This window comes from Mobula hypostoma, chromosome 12 (genome assembly GCF_963921235.1).
Source record: "Mobula hypostoma chromosome 12, sMobHyp1.1, whole genome shotgun sequence".
NCBI classification, from domain to species: Eukaryota; Metazoa; Chordata; class Chondrichthyes; order Myliobatiformes; family Myliobatidae; genus Mobula; species Mobula hypostoma.
Genome location: NC_086108.1, coordinates 4,723,996 through 4,744,745, shown reverse-complemented (window position 1 = coordinate 4,744,745; position 20,750 = coordinate 4,723,996). Strand labels below are relative to the sequence as shown.

At 43.3% G+C, this 20,750-nt stretch overlaps 1 protein-coding gene across 16 annotated transcripts in view; it reads left to right on the top strand.

The window, feature by feature from the left end:
• sipa1l3 (signal-induced proliferation-associated 1 like 3) overlaps positions 1-20,750 on the top strand; it is a 415,438-nt gene that overhangs the window by 297,960 nt on the left and 96,728 nt on the right. For all 16 annotated transcript variants that reach the window (XM_063063512.1, XM_063063522.1, XM_063063516.1 and 13 more), the window contains one exon: positions 5,058-5,204. In XM_063063512.1, coding sequence (XP_062919582.1) covers positions 5,058-5,204 — 147 coding nt within the window. The remainder of the gene's footprint in view (positions 1-5,057; positions 5,205-20,750) is intronic.

Below are 20,750 nucleotides of genomic sequence, written 5' to 3'. Positions count from 1 at the left end.
GGGGTGGAGTTTGTTAGGTGTATTCAAGAAGGTTTCTTGACACAATATGTAGATAAGCCTACAAGAGGAGAGGCTGTACTTGATCTGGTATTGGGAAATGAACCTGGTCAGGTGTCAGATCTCTCAGTGGGAGAACATTTTGGAGATAGTGATCACAATTCTATCTCCTTTACCATAGCATTGGAGAGGGATAAGAACAGACAAGTTAGGAAAGCGTTTAATTGGAGTAAGGGGGAATATGAAGCTATCAGGCAGGAACTTGGAAACATAAATTGGAAACTGGTATGCTCAGGGAAACGTACAAAAGAAATGTGGCAAATGTTCAGGGGATTTTGCATGGAGTTCTGCATAGGTACGTGCCAATGAGACAGGGAAAGGATGGTAGGGTACAGGAACCATGATGTACAAAGGCTACTGTAAATCTAGTCAAGAAGAAAAGAAGAGCTTACAAAAGATTCAAAAAAACTAAGTAATGATAGAGCTCTAGAAGATTATAAGGCTAGCAGGAAGAAACTTAAAGAAATTAGGAGAGCCAGAAGGGGCTATGAGAAGGCCTTGGCGGACAAGATTAAGGAAAACACCAAGACATTCTACAAGTTTTGAAGAGCAAGAGGATAAGATGTGAGAGCATAGGACTAATCAAGTGTGACAGCGGAAAAGTGTGAATGGAATCGTAGGAGGTAGCAGAGGTTCTTAATGAGTACTTTGCTTCGGTATTGACTACAGAAAAGGATCTTGGTGGTTGTAGGGGTGACTTACAGTGGGCTGAAAAGCTTGAGCATGTAGATATTAAGAAAGAGAATGTGCTGGTGCTTTTGGAAAGCATCAAGTTGGATAAGTCACCTGGACCGGACTAGATGTACCCCAGGCTACTGTGGGACGCGAGGGAGGAGATTGCTGAGCCTCTGGCAATGATCTTTGCATCATCAATGAGGACGGGAGAGGTTCGGATGATTGGAGGGTTACAGATGTTGTATCCTTATTCAAGAAAGGAAGTAGAGATAGCCCAGGGAATTATAGACCAGTGAGTCTTACTTCAGTGGTTGGTAAGTTGATGGAGAAGATCCTGAGAGGCTGGATTTATGAACATTTGGAGAGGCATAACATGATTAGGAATAGTCAGCATGGCTTTGTCAAAGGTAGGTTGTGCCTTACGAGCCTGATTTAATTTCTCGAGGATGTGACTAAACACATTGATGAAGGTAGTGCAGTAGATGTAGTGTATATGGATTTCAGCAAGGCATTTGATAAAGTACCCCATGCAAGGCTTATTGAGAAAGTAAGGAGGCATGGGATCCAAGGGACATTGCTTTGTGGATTCAGCAGGCCAGGCAGCATCTATAGGAAGAAGCGCAGTCGACGTTTCAGGCCGAGACCCTTCGTCAGGACTAACTTTTAGTTAGTCGACTGCGCTTCTTCCTATAGATGCTGCCTGGCCTGCTGCGTTCACCAGCAACTTTGATGTATGTTGCTTGAATTTCCAGCATCTGCAGAATTCCTGTTGTTTGTGGATTCAGAACTGGCTTGCCCACAGAAGGCAAAGAGTGGTTGTAGACGGGTCATATTCTGCATGGAATTTTCCATTTATACTTAATTGCAGCAACAGTTGGAAGTGTACAATCACTTTCAGAAATTCTCTATCATGTTCCAACTAGAATAGAATAGAACTTTATTGTCATTGTCAAGACAACAGGATTGCAGTGCAAAACAGATATTTACAATACATGCGGTGCAGCTTAATTTTCAAAAAATACCCATATTTACATGCGACGAGTGTCTTCAATAGTCCATAACAGTCAAAGGCCATTGGCAAGCCGGGGTGTAGCATTATTCAGCTGCACAACAGCCCTGGGGAAGAAGCTGTATTTCAGTCTTACTGTTTTGGCTAAGATGTTTCTGTATCTCCTACCAGATGGCAGGAGATTGGACGGACAATGTCTGGGATGGAATGGGATGGGTCTTTAGTGATGTTATGAGCCGCAGTAGGCATCGAGAGATGCAGATCAGCTCCAAGTCCAGTAGTTGAGTCCCAGTGGAGTGCTGAGCCGTCCTGATCACCCATTGGAATGCTTTGTGATCTGTCTTGCTGCAGCTAGAGTCCCACCCTGACATTCCATATGTCAGTATGCTCTCTGTCGCACATCGATCAAAGTTGGCTTGAGATTTTTGGGGCAGATTAGCTCCCACTAAGCTCCTCAGGTACTATGGTCACTGTTGTGTTTTCCCTACCACCGAGGTTGTGTTGATGGTCCACGAGAGTCCCTTAGTGATGTTCATTCGCAAAAACGCAGAACTACTCATTGCCGATAAAATTCAAAGCAACAGCATCCTTCACTTTCAGGGTGATACACACCTAAACCAGAATATGAACGGTGTCATTTCCCTGAAAGCTGGAGTTAAAATGAACTATATCCAAGAGCCTACATCTTGGAGTGTAGAAAACATGTGAAATCACACATCAATAAGAGTACAGAAAAAATTTACAAACATTTTGCCAGGACTTGAGGACCTGAATTATAGGGAAAGGTTGAATTGGTTAGGATTTTATTCTCTGGAGTGTAGGAGAATCGGGAACTTTTGATAGAGGAATGCAAAATTATGAGGGGTATAGATAGGGTAATCGGCTGGCGGGGTGGATATACGTCTCTAACAAAGGAAGTATAAGATGCTCTTTCTCTCTGCTAGTCTGCAGGTCACCCTTGGGCAAGGTGTAGCACCTGCTTAGCCCACCCCCCCGGATCAGGGTCACATAAAGCTATGGGAGCAGGTGGTGGATGGTCGTATGAGCAGCTGATGCATATCACAAGTCCTGGTTATGTGATCACTGACGCCAGGCGGACAATCTCTGAGTTTTGATAATGGCTGGGGTCACCCGTCTCGGTAAAGACACTGCCCGGAAGACAGCAATGGCAAACCACTTCTGCAGAAAAATTTGCCAAGAACAATCATGGTCATGGAAAGACCGTGATCGTCCACGTCATACGACACGGCACTTAATGAATGAACAAGATAGGGTAAATGCAAGCAGGCTTTTTCCACTGAATTTGTGTGAAAATAGAAATAGAGGTCATAGGTTAAGGGTGAAAGGTGAATGTTAAAGGGGAACCTGAGGGGGAGCTTCTTCACTCAGAGAGTGTGGAATGAGTTACCAATTAAAGTGGTGACTGCGGGTTTGATTGCAACATTTAAGAGATGTTTGGATAAGTATATGGATGGCGGGGAATGGAGGGCAATGGTCCGGGTGTGTGTCGATGAGTCTAGGCAGAATAACAATGCAGCATTGACTAGATAGGCCTAAGGTCCTGATTCTGTGCTGTAGTGCTCTGTAACTGTATGTGAATTTGATACATTTTCCATCTCTACTTGGCAGTGTGCAGTATCTAGCCAGTTCCTTGCTAGGCAAAGACCTATGGAGCAAAATTGCCAATGAATGCACTAAATTCCGGAGAATCGATACAGTTCATGTTATAATGTGTTTCTTTTTTCTGCTTGCTGCTTTTTATCGTTGCTATTTTGTGCGATATTGATTGGGCGGCCTGCAAAATAATGAACCACACAGTGCTAGACCTGAACTGAATATGCCTGGATTCTTACATTTTTGTGTTTTATATACCGTGTTTTTCACTTGTTTTTTAGCCTTTTGTGTGATTTGGGTTCCATGGTGTTCCTTTTTTTCGTGGCTGTCTGTGGGAAGATGACTCTCAGGGTTGTATACTGCATACATACTTCGATAATAAATGTACTTTGGATTTTTGAATCTCTGGAGTGTGTGATGAAACGAGTGCCCGGATAAAACCCATGGACCAACTGCTTACAGACAGCAGTGGGAATTTATTGATTTGTTTGGTTATCGAGAATAGACCCTTCCGGCACTTCGAGCCACGCCGCCCAGCAATCCCCTAATTTAATCCTAACCTAATCACAGGACAATTTACAATGACCAATTAACCTACCAATTGGTATGTCTTTGGACTGTGGGAGGAAACTGGAGCACCTGGGGGAAACCCACGCGGTCACGGGGAAAATGTACAAACTCCTTACAGACAGCAGCGGGATTTACACCTTGATCGGTGAAAGCTGGCACTGTAACAACAACCACTATGCTCCACTGTTGACCACTTCGCAATGTGCTTTAGAAGAAGTCTCCCACATAATAAAGAGTAAATTAGTACCCTGTAAAAGTTAAATTTTACAGTAGAGATTTCTATCAATGTCACTAAACTCTCATTCAATACTTAGCATTTCGTATGGTCAAATTTGCCAAATATTCCAACCTTGTACTCAGCATCAGCAAGACCAAAGGACTGATTGTGGAGTTCAGAAAGGGTAAGACGAGGGAACACACTCCACTCCTCATAGAGGGATCAAAAGTAGACAGAGTGAACAATTTCAAGTTTCTGGGTGAGGATGGAACCTGAACCCAACATATTGATGCAGCTGCCTAGCTATAAAGAAGGTAAGAAGGCAGCTATATTTCATTAGAAGGTTGAGGAGACTTGGTTTGTCACCTAAACCACTCAAAAACTTCTACAAATGTTCCGTGCAGAGCATTCTGATTGATTGCATTACCATCTGGTATGGGTGGGGGGGGGGCACGGTGAAGTCTGCTGCAAAAAGATCAAAGAAAATTGCGGAAATTTGTAAGATTAGTCAGCTCCATCATGGGTACCAGCCTCCGTAGTAGCAAAGACATGAAGGCGCCATCCATCAGCGAGGACCCCCATCACCCAGGACAAGCCCTCCTCTCATTGCTGCCATTCGGAAGCAGGTACAGAAGCCTGAAGGCACACACTCAGAGATTCAGGAACAGCTTCTTTCCCTCTGCCATCCGATTTCCAAATGGATGTTGAACCCTTGAACACGACCAAACTAATTTTTTGTTTGTTTTTTTTGTGCTACTTATTCTAACTTAACTATTTAAAACATATATATTTACTATAATTCATTTTTTCTCCATATTTATTTATCATGTATTGCATTGCACTGCTGCTGTAAAGTTAACAACTATCACGACATATGCCAATGATATCAAAACTGATTCTGATTCTGTCTCGCAGGCCGGTCAGCTACCCAGAAACTTTGTACAATACACCGTCAACTGCTGCAGCGGAGAGAATTGCACCTTTCCGAAATCCTTCCGGAAGCTTCTCCTCTCCGGGGTCTGGAAACATCTCGTCCAGTCGACACAAAGTTGGTCCCGACAGGTGAGAACAATCCTGTTCACTTTAACAGCTGTGTGACACGCTGGTACGGGAACGAGGGCCGGAATCAAGTTTAATATCACCGGCGTATGTTGTGAAAATGGTTGTAATACAGCAGCAGTACAATGCAATACACAATAAAAATATTATTATTGTAAATTACAGTAAATATATATCATATACAGTTGCAAGAAAAAAATAGTGAACTCTTTGCAATTACCTGATTTCCTGCATTAATTACTCATAAAACGTGTTCTGATCTTCATCTAAGTCACAATAATAGACAAATACAATCTGCCTAAACTAATAACACAAAACTCTATTTGAGTTCTAATAGAGTATGACTCTGTTTGTCTGTGTGTGACTGCTGGTACTCTGTTTTGCACCTTGGCCCCAGAGGCACACTGTCTCGTTTGACTGTATTCATGGGTATTCATGCATGGTGACAATTGAACTTGAACTTAATACATTTAAATTGGTAAGTTGATTTATTATTTTCACATGATACAAAGTACGGTGAAAGATGAAAATCCTGATTCAGTGTCTTGGCCTGAAACATCGACTGTTTATTCCTCTCTGTAGATGCTGCCTGACCTGCTGAGTTCCTCAGCATTTTGTGTGAAAAACTTTGCTTTGCACATCATCCATACAGATCATTTCATTACCGCAATGTACTGAGGTAGAACAGGTTAAAACAATGACAGAATGCAGAATAAAGTGTTGCAGTTACAAGGAAAGTGCAGTGCAGGTAGACAGTGAGGTGGATTGTGAGGTCAAGGGTCCATCTTATCATACTAGGGCTGTCCTTTGGCCTGGTGGGACATGCTTTCGGGCTTTCGTATCTTCTGCCCTGTGGGAGAGGGAGGAAGAGAGAGTGTCTGGGGTGGGTGGGGTCTTTGATTACTGAGGCAGTGAGAAGTATAGATAAGGTCGATGGAGGGAAGGCTATTTTCCCTGATGCGCTAGGAGGTGTCCACAACCCTCTGCAGTTACTTGCGGCCAAAGAGAGAGTAGTTATCATACCAAGCCATGCTGTATCTGGAGAAGATGCTTTTTGGGATGCATCGATAAAGATTTTACTCGTTTGTCTTGTAAAGGCTTCATCTGCTTCAGTGTCCTGCTGGAAGTGGCTGACAGACTTGTGCAGGAGAATCAGTGTTGGAGTTTGCTCCATCATTCGTATATTTCAGCTGATCATTTTTAACATGATGGTGCTGCATCAACTTTGTAGGAAATGGGATCTGGTCATTTTGTTTATGAGAGAAGCAAGTATGAACGTCTTGTGTACAGTCCCAAGTCAGAATTCCTCGATCATCGTCCATGAGATGATGCTGAATTTTCTCTAGGACGCTGAATGCCCTGCTGTGTATTTTCAGGGGCTCTTTGTTCCTCCAGTTTTCACTTGCATGGATAAGTGCAGTTCACCGTCACATACCAAAGGTCTTATGAGGCCTATAGTAGCATAACATGAGAAGTTCTGGATACTGGAAATCCAGAGCAACACGCACAAAATGCTGGAGGAACTCAGCAGGTCAGGCAGCATCTATGGAGAGGAATAAACAGTCAACGTTTCAGGCTGATCTCTTCTTCAGACCCTGATAAGGATCTTTAACTGAAACGTTGACTGTGTATTCCTTTCTGACTTGCTACCTGACTCGCTGAGTTCCTTCAATATTTTGCGTGTGTTGCTCTGGATTTCCAGCATCTGCAGAACCCCTCATGCTCATGATTTGCTACTCTACTGCCGTCTCTTTGAGGGACGCCTACCCTGAAGAAGTTTAAACCTTCTCTTTGCCGGGAGTTCAGTGAGACACCTTCTTACAGCTCCCCCCTGTGATCTCTGCCTCTTACCTCATCTCACCTGCCAATCACCTCCCTTTCTCCTGTGGTTCACTCTCCTCTCCTATCAGATTCCTTCCTCTCCAGCCCTTTACCTTTCCCATCCACCTAGGTTCACCTATCACCTTCCAGCTTGTCTCCCTGCCCCCCAATGTTTTTATTCTGGTGTCTTCCCCCTTCATTTCCAGTCCTGTATAAGGGTCTTGGCCCAAAACGTCAACAATTTATTCATTTCCATAGCTGCTGTCTGACTTGCTGAGTTCCTCCGGCATTTTGTGTGAGTTGCTCTGGACACAAATGCTGTCTGACTAGCTGAGTTGCTCCGGCATTTTGTGCGTGGTAGCAGGCATGTAGTGCAGACAACACAAAACCTAAAGACAGGAGATTCTGCAGATGTGGACATCTTAACACCTGTAAGATACTAGCTGCCACCCGACTTGCTGAGCTCCCCCAGCATTTTGTGTGTGTAACTAAAAGTCCGTAAGGCATAGGAGCAGAATTAAGCCATTCAGCCCATTCAATCATGGCTGATTTACTAAACCCTCTCAACCCCATTCTCTTGCCTTCTCCCCATAAATGTTGACACCCTGACTAGTCAAGAACCTATCAACCTCTGTTTTAAATTTACCTAATGAATTGGCCTCCACAACTATCTGTGGCAATGAATTCCACAGATTCACCACCCTCTGGCTAAAAAAAATCCTCCTCATCTCTGTTTTAAAGAGATGTCCCTCTTCTGGAGTTGTGTACTCTGATCCTAGACTTACCCCATTATAGGAAACATCCTTTCCATGTCCACGTCTTGTAAAGATAGAGACTAGGCCTTTCAGTATTCAATAGGTTTCAAAGAGATCTCCCCCTTCTTCATTCTTCTAACCTAGCAGTTGGAGGCCCAGAGCCACCAAACGTTTCTAATATGTTAAAGATGATAAAAGATAAGGAAAGCTTTGTATTCTCCCTGGATTTTGCCTTTCCTCTCTCCTGTAACTGTGCCAGATCTGTAATTTCTGAATTGCTTTATTTCTTTAGTTTGAGGCAGGGTAGTCTGAGCCAAGATTAGCAGTTCCTTATTTAGTAAACACTATAAATTCTTGCACAGATTTAGGATCAAGCCATATTAATAATAATTTTGTTCTGCAGTCATTTTACCAATGTTTTCAGTTCCAGCTGTGATTTCTGTCATAATATATTCTGTAATAAAGTGCTTGAAATAGCTTGTGGTATTGACACAGAGGTGTAGATTCTCAGTAAAATTTTGATCAGCTGTCTATAGTGTTCATGTCAAAATAATTTTGCTCTTTCCCAGCTTGCTCCTCTTTTCTCCCTTCTCACTTTCAAGGACTCTACAACCCATGTTCTTGCTATTTTCACTGTATTAATTTATTTTCTCTCAGCTTGAGCTGGTAAAACCTGAAGTGCGGACACAGCCAAGCACACTCATTTCTCAATTGCAATGAACTTTCAAACTATTCTAGTGGGGTTTAGTATTGTGGCTTTCTGGAGATTTACATAGCTATTGCCGTGTAGCTTTAAGTGTTTAATGCTATTGTCTAGTGCCTTTGGGATGATATTACTATTGGGACAATGTATACCCTTGTCATGTTCCAATGTCTTTCAATTTCCTCTTTTAATTCAGCATATTTCTGGTGTTTTCACTTACTGATTTCTGTGTGTTATTTGTGCTTGGAATGGCTATATGTACAAACAAGTAAGTTGTTCTTGCTTGTTTATCCTGTATTATTCTATCTGGACAGAATATGGATTGTCTTATCTCTAATAACGGATCAGTTGTAATATAATTTGTGGCACTCTGATTCTAAAACTGGATCAGATTTGTATTTATAATAGGGTGTGGATATTTTATGGGTTTGTATTTTAAAGCAAGATTTTGGTGAATGATGTTTGCCGCTTGATTGTGCCTGGGTAAGTAATCAGATTGAGTTAAACTGCAGCAGGATCCTGTAAAGTGTTGGATTGGATTATTTTTGTCTTCTGTTGCACATTGGTAGTCTGTCAGTCGTTGTTTGTGTGTCCGGTGCTCCCAATGTGGCCTCCTCTACATTGGTGAGACCCGTTGTAAATTGGGGGACCAGTTCGTTGAGCACCTCCACTCCCTCCGCCAAAAGCGGTACTTCCTGGTGGCCAAGCACAGACAGAGACAGAAAACCTTCATTGCTGCCTGAACGCCAGCAGTTTAATGGGCAGTGAGTAGGTTATTTCCTAGAGTGTAGGAGAATGAGAGGAGTTTTGATAGAGATGTACAAAATTATGAGGGATATGGATAAGGTAAGTGCAAGCAAGCTTTTTCCACTGAGGTTGGGTGAGACTAGAACTAGAGGTCATGTGCTAGGGGTGAAAGGTGAAAATTTTAAGGGGAACATGAGGGAAAAATTCTTCACACAGACGATACAGCAAGTGTGGAACGGGCTGCCAGTGGAAGTGATGGATGCAGGTTTGATTTCAACATTTAAGGGAAGTTAGGGTGAGTGCATGGATGGGAGGGGTACAGAAGGCTGTGGACTGGGTGCATTCCGATAGGACTAGGCAGATTAATAGTTCGACACTGTCTAGATGGATGGGAGGGGTATGGAAGGCTGTGGTCTGGGTGTAGGCCGATGGGAGTAGGCAGAATAATAGTTCGACACTGTCTAGGTGGATGGGAGGGGTACGGAAAGCTGTGGTCTGGGTGTAGACCGATGGGAGTAGGCAGAATAATAGTTCAACACTGTCTAAATGGGCCAAAGAGCCTGTTTCTGTGCTTTAGTGCTCTATGACTCTAACTCCTCTTTCACTGCTGACAAGCCTGTATAGTCCTTAAATTTTGCATTTTAATTAATTTGGGAAAACAAAATCAGTGGGGCTGAAATTTCTTTGCTGAAAAAGAGATGAGATTACATAGCCTCTACGTTGTCCATCTTGCTCAGAATCCAGCTGCAGAATCAGAATCAGGTTTATTATCACCGGTATGTGATGTGAAATCTGTTAACTTAGCAGCAACAGATCAATGCAATACATAATATCGAAGGGAATAAATAAATAAAATAAAAATACTACTAATAATAAATAAATAAATAACTCAATTACAGTATACATATATTGAATAGTTTAAAAATCGTGCAAAAGACAGAAATAGTATATATTTTAAAAGTGAGGTAGTGTTCAGGGGTTTAATGTCCATTTAGGAATCAGATGTCAAAGGGGAAGAAGCTGTTCCTGAATCGCTGAGTGTGTGCCTTCAGGCTTCTGTACCTCCCACCTGATGGTAACAGTGAGAAAAGGGCAGCCCTGGGTGCTGGAGGTCCTTAAAAATGGACGCTGCCTTTCTGAGACATCACTCTGTGAAGATGTCTTGGGTATTTTGTAGGCTAGTACCCAAGGTGGAACTGACTAAATTTACAACCTTCTGCAGCTTCTTTCTGTTCTGTGCAGTAGCCCCCCGCCCATCCCAGACAGTGATGCAGCCTGTCAGAATCCTCTCCACAGTACATCTATAGAAGTTTTTGAGTGTATTTGTTGACATACCAAATCTCTTCAAACTCCTAATGAAGTATAGCTGCTGTCTTGCCTTCTTATAACTGCATCGATATGTTGGGACCAGGTTAGATCCTCAGAGATCTTGACACCCAGGAACTTGAAGCTGCTCACTCTCCCCATTCTGATCCCTCTATGAGGATTGGTATGCGTTCCTTCGTTTTACCCTTCCTGAAGTCCACAATCAGCTCTTTCGTCTTACTGATGTTGAGTGCCAGGTTGTTGCTGTGGCACCATTCCACTAGTTGGCATATCTCACTCCTGTACGCCCTCTACCAACAATAGTTGTATTGTCAGCAAATTTATAGATGGTATTTGAGCTATGCCTAGTCACACAGTCAGTTTGCAACACATGCAAACTGCTGGAGGAACTCAGCAGGTCCGGAAGCATCTATGGAAATGAATTAACAGCTAATGTTTCAGGCCCAAGTTCAAAGTTAATTTATTATCAAAGCATATACATTGTATACAACCCTGAAATTCATCTTCGCTACACACAGACACAAAACAAAGAACCGTGGAACAAACCTGTCTAAAAAAAATACTTCAAGCATCAAACCCCCCCCACAAATGGCAGAAAACGAACAATGGAAAACACAGAACACGAAACACAAAAGACATATTTCAGTACAGCTCAGCCCATTTCAAAAACTGCCCAATAAAGTAGCAACAAAATAAAACAGCAACCAGAACTAGAACTAGAAATCGAGCGCATCATAAAAACTGAATTAGAGTCCAAATCCACAATCCACGTCAATTAAACCTTACTCCAGCCCCATCCGCCGACGACATCTAGTAAGAGAGAGAGAGAGACCACCTGAACGCAAGAACCCTCCCTCAGCAGCATTCGGGTAGCCGAGACCTTCATCCTGGACTGAGATCCTCAAATCAGGACCATGCCCTGAAATGTTAACTGTCTATACACCTGCATAGATGCAGCCTGATCTGTGGGGTTCCTCCAGCACTTTATGTATGTGTGTTGCTCAATATTACTGACAGCTGCAGAAATCTGTGTTTTTTAAGAAATCTAGCTGGTTTTTCCCGCTTGATCGACGCAGGTAATTTCTTGTAAAGATGGGTGTGTGTGGTTAGTTTGTTTCAGTTTCTTTTGTGAAGGAGCTGGCGAGGAGACTCCGGTCAGTGAGCAATGCAGTGTGCAGGGTACACAGATGTACCATGGAGAGCATTCTGACTGGCTGTATCACCGTCCAGTCTGGAGGAGCCACTGCACAAGATTTTAGAAAGCCAGCTCCATGGGCACTAGCTTCCGTGGTATCCAGAATACCTTCACGGAGCAGTGCCTCAAAAAGACAACATCCATCATTAAGGACCCCCAGAGTTCATGCCCTCTTCTCATTGCTACCAGCAGGGAGGAGGTGCGGGAGCCTGATGGCACACACTCAACAATCCAGGAATAGCTTCTTCCCTCCGCGACAGATTTCTGAATTTGAGCCCATGAACACTACATTTCTTTATTTCTATTTTTGCACTAATTTAATTTGACTGTTTAATATATATACTTACTGTAATTCATCTTTTTTTTCTATTATTATGTATCGCATTGTACTGCTGCCCCAAAGACAACAAATTCCACAACATACACAAATTTCTACAGAAGTATCTTGGAGAGGATTCTGACTGCCTCACCATCTGGTATCGGGAGGTGGGGGTGGAGTGGGGGGCTACTGCACAGGATCAAAGTAAGCTGCAGAGAGTTGTAAAATTAGCCAGCTCCATCATGGGCACTAGCCTCCGTAGAATCCTGGTCATCTTCAAGGCGTGGTGCCTTAGCAAGGACCCTCACCACCCAGGTCATGCCTTGTTCTCATTGTTACCATCAGGGAGGAGGTACAGGAGCCTGAAGACACACACTCAACGATTCAGGAACAGCTCCTTCCCCTCTGTCATCAGATTTCTGAATGGAGATTGGACCCATGAACACTACCTCACTACTTTTTTACTCTTATTTTTGCACTACTTATTTAACTTAACTATTTAATATATATACTTACTGTAATTAATTTTTTCCTCTTTTATTATGTATTGCATTGTTCTGCTGCCACAAAGTCAACAAATCTCACGACATACGCTGGTGATATTAAACCTGATTCTGATTCTGATATGGACTCACACTAGGTGGCCACTTCATTAGGTACCTTCTGCATGATTTTTATGGAATCTTGCAGGTTCATCATTGCTGGTATTAGCTTTAAAAATCCACCAATTTAATCTTAGCTAATCACAGGACAATTTACAATGACCAATTAACCTACCCAGTTGGTACATCTTTGGACTGTGGGAGGAAACCAGAGCACCTGGAGAAAACCCATGCAGTCACGGGGAGAACGTGCAAACTCCTTTCAGAGAGTGGCGGAAATTTGAAACTGAGTCATCTGTACTGTAAAACATTCTACTAAGCACTACGCTACTGTGCTGCGCCAGACTGGTTCTTAACTAGGTTCCCTTGCTGTCACAATGCAATTGAAGCTTATATTTTTAGCTCAAAACTCCAACCCTCTAGATTACTGAGTAATGTACCCACAGTGCTGAATTGGAGTTAGCCACATGATGAAAACAGTGTTATGGTTCTATGAAGTATTGACAAGATAATGAAGGAGCTATGACTAGAAGATTTTTGAACTCCTTTGTGTGAAATTCCTAATTGTTTTCCATCTTGGCATTCACTTCACGAGGACAACAATGTAAAATCAGGTGTCGGGGTGGAGATTGGCCTCTACCATAGGAGGTGTAAGGCATTCCTTCCCTCTGCTAGCCTGCAGGGCACCCTTGGGCAAGGTGTAGCACCTGCTTAGCTCCACCCCCCACCTGATCAGGGGTGCAGTGCTAGCTGGAGTGCGTCCGGCGCCTCTTTAAGAAAATAACCGAAATAAACAAGCTAATTAATTAGGTGCCGCCCAGGGTGATTTGAGTATCTCAGAAACTGCTGACCTCCTAGAATTTTTACACACAACACACTCTGGAGTTTACAAAGAATGGTGCCAAAAACAAAAGAAATCCAGCGAGTGGCGGTTCTGTGAGTGAAAACATCTTGTTAAATCCACTTGCTGGATTAGGGGTTACAGGGCGGAGACAGATGAATGGTGGTTAGGGCAGCACTGAAGGTCCTCCATTTCTAGCGGTGTTCTGGACTTCCTCCAGGCCAGTAGTTTCCTCTTGGTTTTCACTACTGTCAGTCACGCAAATCCCGGGTGGGGATTCAGGAATACCGTCACACTCAGATGTAGAGTTCTCTTCATCGCTGTTTCCGTAACAATTTTGTTTGACCAGTCAGGGTTGTTAGCCCTGAGCTGAACCCCCGAACCTGGAGGACCGGTGGACCACTCTTAATCTGCCCTCTACCCTTTGTCCTGTTTGACCCTACCAAGAGCCAAAGCGTAAAACCCTGACTCCAGACAACGTAGTTTTCAGATCATGGAGACATGTAAGCCTCCAAACCCTGCGACAAGGTTGTGGTCCTCTTGAAGGAGGTTCCTACACTTGAAGAATAAAACCTGGACTGCTCAACCTCTCCCTATAACTCAGGCCCTTGCATCTTGGCAATGCTCCCATTTAATCTTCCCAGTTGTAAATAATTGAAAGCTTTTCTTTGAGGAAGGGAATAAGCTGTCATTTGAAAGTAAACACAAAATACTGGAGGAACTCAGCAGGTCAGGCAGCATCTATGGAAATGAATAAACAGTTTTGGCCCGAGACCCTTCTTCAGGAATGGAAAGGAAGGGGGAAGACACCAGAATAAAAAGGTGAGGGGTGGTGAAGGAGGATAGCTAGCTAGAAGGTGATAGGTGAAGCCAGGTGAGTGGGAAGGTAAAGGACCGGAGAGGAAGGAGTCTGATAGAGAGGGGAGTGGACCATGGGAGAAAAGGAAGGAGGAGGGGCACCAGGAAGAGGTGACAGGCAGGTGAGAAGAGTTAAGAGGCCAGAGTGCGGAATAGAAGAAGGGGGAGGGGAGGGAATTTTTTTAAAAAACAGAAGGAGAAATTGATATTCATACCATCACTTATATGGTAAGCATTGTTTAAATTTGGCAGGTCTTTAAACATTTCAGTAGTGGCTTCCTAAGTGCAAAATAAATTATTGGCTGGGTGATGTTTGATACAATCTCTGTTGTTCACCCTCACTTAATATATTCTAAACAGTAATTAGAATTATGGAGCTAACAGAGTGAGGGAATGTAGCCAGCCCATTTCAAGGAGCATATTGGCAGACTTTACAAACCAGAATTTTCTGTATATCACCCTTGCCAGTTTAAAACGGTCATAAATGAATTCGCCGACTAGAGATTTTACCAGCAGATGTGAGGCCATAAAGCTGAGTCGAGTCTATTCCAGAGCTGGACATGTGCTACGCTGACTCGAACCTTGGTGGATGGTTCTCCTGTCTTACTGGTTCCTCTTTATTATCCCCATGTGGAAAGGTCTGGAAAGCAAATAACCGGAATCTGCTTTTTTGTGACTGTCTTGTATGATGTTTCAGGATGAAACTCTTCATCAGGACACATCGGCTTGCAGGCTCACGTAGTTGCCCAGTCTCTGATTCTGAATCAGAATCAGGTTTATTATCACTGATGGACGTCATGAAATTTGTTGTTTTGCCTCAGCAGTACAGTGCAATATTAAATGCTCCCAATTAGTGAGCACCCAAACCAAGTCCAGCTCCTGACCTTCACATGTGGCTTAGTTACTAAGCCGGGTGGAACCATCGCTACTTACAGGAGAAGGGGCAAAGGCGGTTAATGGTGCCTCAAAACCAGTCGCTTCAGTTGGATGGGGCTCATCAGCCGTGGTTGGCAGCTCAGTTAGGAGAAGGAGAACTCTGATCCCAAACCTCCTCTGCCTTGCGGCTATACCCAGTCATGGGGCAGGCTTCGGGAGTAAATCCATGAGGGAAAAATCTGGAGCTGGAGTCTCTAAGGCAGTCCTACGTTGAGTTCCCTGCTGACCGGCAAATCCTTCGATGCTGCTGGTGACAAACTGTGTCAGTCTCTGCCATTCCTTTAGCTTCACCAGGTGCGTGGAGAGGGGGAGCCTGTTGCAGGGGCAGCAGCTTGGTCTCAAATATCGTACTGCCCTGGCTTGCATTTCTAGATAGCTAGGGCACAACATGCATGGTCGACCCTGACCAACGGAGGCCTCATCATTTACAAAGATATATATGCTGTATACACACATGCATTAATATATATACTGTATATAACACATATGCATTTGTATACATATATGGAGACTGTCCATTAGTGAGGGTCAACTATCCTAGCGGTCTACGAGATAGCAAGCCAGGATAGTATAATGTGAAGGGCAAGCTGTTGCCCCCTCTCCACACAGCTGGTGAATCCGAAGAAGCAGCAGTGACCAGTACAGTTCGGCACCAGCAGTCTTGCAGGAGTTGCCAGTCAGCATTGAACTCAAAGTACAACTGCCTTAGTGACAACAACTCCTGATTTTTCCTTGGGGTTTGCTCCCGAAACCTTCCCCATGAGTGGGTGTAGCCACAAGACAGTGGAGGTTTGAGATCAGAGCCTTCCTCCTCCTTGATGAGCTGCCAACCATGGCTGACAAGCCCCATCTGTCCAAACGACTGGTCCTAAGGCGCCAGTAATCCACCTTTGCTCCTTCTCCTGTCAGTAGAAATGGTTCTGCTGGGCTTCGTAGCTAAGCCGCGCGTGAAGGCCGGGAGCTGGACTTGGTTGTCAGAGGCTATTTGAGGCACACGCCATTGGGAGCAGTTAATAGGTGGTGGGAGCTCATCCCCATTACCACCCACAGCTATAACAACTGGACCACACAGTCCGGTCAAGGTAGCACCAGCGAACAATGATTCCTCGGGCAACATCATCCAGAAAGCAAATCTTTCCATTTGTTACCCTCTTTCTATGTTTTCTGCTCATTCTTTTTGTCTTGTTTGTGTTATGGAAACTGTTGGAGCCTGTGATGTACAGTTTGAATCTCCATCAAAGGATCTCGCGCTGTGCTGTCTGGAGAGCTCCCTCGTGTAGATCAGAGACGGGGTGGGGGGGGGGCAAAAGGACCAAGAACACATGCTGTCTCATGGAGATCAGAGATGGGGGATGGGGGTGCCAAAAAGGTCCGAGAACACAAGTTAACTCATGGAGAAGGCCGGGGACGAGGCGTGGGGTGATGGACAACTCCATTTCGAAGCAGCAAGGAAGATTGAAGCATCACGGTGAATGCGGAGGGGTCAGTGATGGCTCCCGACAGAGAGGGTCAGCGGCCGGATCAGCGGCATTTGGACAGCGAGTCAGCCATCACTCTTTACAGAAGGACCGAGTTTGTGCGGCTGCTCTCCTCGTATGCAGACAAAAAGACATTTACCGTATTCTGAGCTTTATGTGACTATTGAACTGCACTTTATATTGGTTTCCTTTAGTTTTTTTGGTATGTTCTTGCGGATGATTAGCGGGTGGTGATTTTTTCTGTGTGTAAGGGGTTTGGAGCTTTGGTACAACTGTCTCTGTTCTTTTCTGCAAGTGAGGAGTTAGGGATTGTTATGTGTAAGGGATCATTGATTGTTATTGTGGCTGTGTTTTTGCTGCAGGAGTGTAGGGAATTGTGGTATCTTTCCTTTCTCGTGCCAGTTGGAGGGGAGTTAATTTCTTTCAACACCCATGGCCTTTCTGTATTTAATGGCCATCTAGAGAAGACAAATATTAGACTTGTATTGTATGTGCATACTTTGACAATAAAATGAACCTTGTCAGTGTGTATATGTATGTGTGTGTACACACACACACACATACACACACAATTAAATAAGTATTAAAAATAATGAGGTGGTGGTCATGTCTTCAATGTCCATTCAGAATTCTGATGGCAGAGGGGAAGAAGCTGTCCTAAAATATTGTGTGGTTGTCTTCAAGCTCCTGTGGCTCCTTTACCTCCTCCTTGATGGTAGTAATGAGAAGAGCGCATATCCTTGGTGATGGGCATCCTTAATGACGGATGCCCCCTTTGTGATGCATTTCCTTTTGAAGATGTCCTCGATGTGGGAAGGCTAGTACCCATGATGGTTGTGACTGGGCCTACAACCCTGTGCAGCTTTTTGTGATCCTGTCACGTGGGCCCTCCATACCAGACAGTCCACGTACCGTTAAGGACAAGTGGCACTGATCTTTTGCACTTGGCTCTGGCTACAGAGATACAAATGCACCAAAATAGCCCATAATGTTCCTTTCAAAGCTTAACATGCAGATGGGAAGCAAATATCAGTCACTGGATTAAATGCAAGCTTTGACAGTTCTCCAAAGGAGATGTATTGCAGTTCATGTTGTTATAATTGGGTATTTGATCTATGGTTGAGAAATATCTCTTTCTCATCTTTAGAGGAAGCTTTGTCAAATTAAGATTCATTACTGGAAGCTTCCACTAAAATTTGAGATGTCACTTTGTAAAATTTTAAGATAGAGTAATTGAGTGGTCCAGCTTGGAAACTGACCAATCGGCCCATCGTATTCATGCTGACCAATGGGCACCCATCAGTACTACTGATACATAGAAAGAGAAATATTTAAGGGGAACCTGAGGGGGAAGCTTCTTCATTCAGAGTACGATGGGAGTGTGGAATGATCTGTCCACTGAAGTGGCTATTAAAGGTCTAATTTTTAACATTTAAGGGAAGTTTGGATAGGTACATGGATGGGAGGGGTGTGGAGGTCTAAGGCCCGAGTGCAGGTGGCTGGGACTAAGGATAACAGGTCAACGTTGTTATGGTTTGTAACTCCAGAACATAAAACTAATTGAAAAGAAAAACACAGAGAGTCCAGGATGCGAGTCTAACTTGGTTTTTACTTTTAAATGAAGCATATATGTATGACGTGGTGACGTGATGATGTGTGACATTTATATACTTTTACATATAACCCGCAATACATTCTGTAAACAACACAGAGTGTTTAATCAAACAACGTACTGCTCTGGCATCATCCAGTACCTCTCTTCATTCACTTTCAATTGACTCTGTTACAAGGGATGTGACATGCAAATGATGGTCAAACTTCTAGGCAAACTGTGTGCCTTTAAATCCAATGCACCCAGCAAACTTGGCACTCACTGCTCACCAGCTATTCCATTTGCTTTAAAACACTGCTCAATCTGCTCAGTATACAATATCCAGTTATCAGTTGTATAATCATGAACATCAATCTTTCCAATTAGCCAACCATTTCTGCCCTTTTTTATGATTAGTTTCATCCAGTACTCACTGCTTATGAACCCGTGAATTCTTCCATGGTCTGCCTTTTTTTTAACTCAGTCTTTGGCACGTTAGTTTAGTGATTAGCAGTACAGTACAGGCGACCCAGGTTCAATTCCCACCACTGTCTGTAGGGAGTTTGTATGTTCTTGTGACCACACTGGTCTCCTCCCACAGTCCAAAGATGTACTGGTTGGTAGGTTAATTGGTCATTGTAAATTGTCCCTTGATTAGGCCCAGGTTAAATCGGGGGATTGCTGGGCGGTGCAGCACGATGGGCCAGAAGGAACTATTCTGCGCCATATCTCAATAATAAAGTAAATAAAAATAGTGAAATGCGTTGTGTGGGAGGTTACTGGAGCACTTGGGGGAAGCCACATGGTCACAGGGTAGATATTTCAACTCCATGCAAACAGCAACGAGAATTGAATCCCAATCTTACAGTGGGCATTGTAAAACGTAACACTAGCTGCTACGTGACCGTGCTGCCCTTCTGTGATGTGACTGTGGAATTATTTATTTCAAAGTTCAAAGTGAATCTTCTTATCAAAGTACAGATATGTCAAGATGTACAAACCTGAGATTCATTTTCTTGTAGGCATACTCAGTAAATCTATAGAATAGTAACTATAATAGGATCAATGAAAGGTCAACCAGAATGCAGAAGACAAGAAGAAAATAATAATAATAAATCAATAAGCAATAAATATCAAGAGTATAAGACAAAGAGTCCTTGAGAATGAGTCTATTGGTTGTGGCAGCATTTCAGTGATGGGGTGAGTGAAGTTTATCCCCTTTAGTTCAAGAACCTGCTGGTTGAAGGGTAGTAACTTCCTGAACCTGTTAGTACAATTCCCGAAGCTCCTGTACCTTTATATTTGATTATATAGCAAGTTTTAAATCAATCTCCCTGTAGATTTTTGTTGACTAGGTTAAATGACTGTTTTCAGCAGCTTAAAGCCATTGGCACTCGAATACCAGACTGGTTTTTCAAGTAACAAGAATTTCATCCTCTGTAGCATGACTGGGTTACGCTTTCAGGACTACAGCAATACTAGCATTCAGAGGGGGTCAGTTCAACGGCCACCTGTGTAATGGACTGGGTGGATTAGATCCAAACCAAATCGATTGTCCAGGAGATGTGGCACAACAAAGTAACTTAGGACTAATTTATAATCACAAAACAGAAAACAAAAATAAACCACACAAAATACTATGTAGTAGGTTACGAAGATTTCAGAGCACACGATTATTAATCACTACTCAATTATTGCCATAGTCAGGGGACTTGATTGCCACTGTTGTGGGGGGGAACTAGAATTCCAAATGGTGAAATCACCCTGGGTTCAAACTAGGCACCAATCAATAGTGATTCCTTGATCTAGGTGGTCCCAAGGACCAAGGGAAAGGTGCCTCAATCCACGTGCATAGACACACAGAGACAGACAAACTCTTTGGTCTTTTGTTCTCATGGCAGTGGTGTCTGAGGCTAAGAAAGAATCCAGCCACTATTAGCAAGCATTTCACAAACCTATAGTGTTTAACTTGTACAGACACCTTACATGCTGCGAGCTCACAAAGAGTTACAGTGTCACTTGGAACTGTTCAGACTATCATTTAACATTTTTCACGTAATTTAATACACCACAACACAACTTGAAGTAAATATACAGTGGTATGCAAAAGTTTGGGCTCCCTGGTCAAAATTTCTTTTACTGTGAGTAGTTAAGTGAGTAGAAGATGAACTGATCTCCAAAAGGCATAAAGTTAAAGATGAAACATTCTTTTCAACATTTTAAGCAAAATTAGCGTATTATTTTTGTTTTGTACAACTTTAGAGTGAAAAAAAGGAAAGGAGAACCATGCAAAAGTTTGGGCATCCCAAGAGATTTGAGCTCTCAGATAACTTTTACCAAGGTCTCAGATCCTTAATTAGCTTGTTAGGGCTGTGGC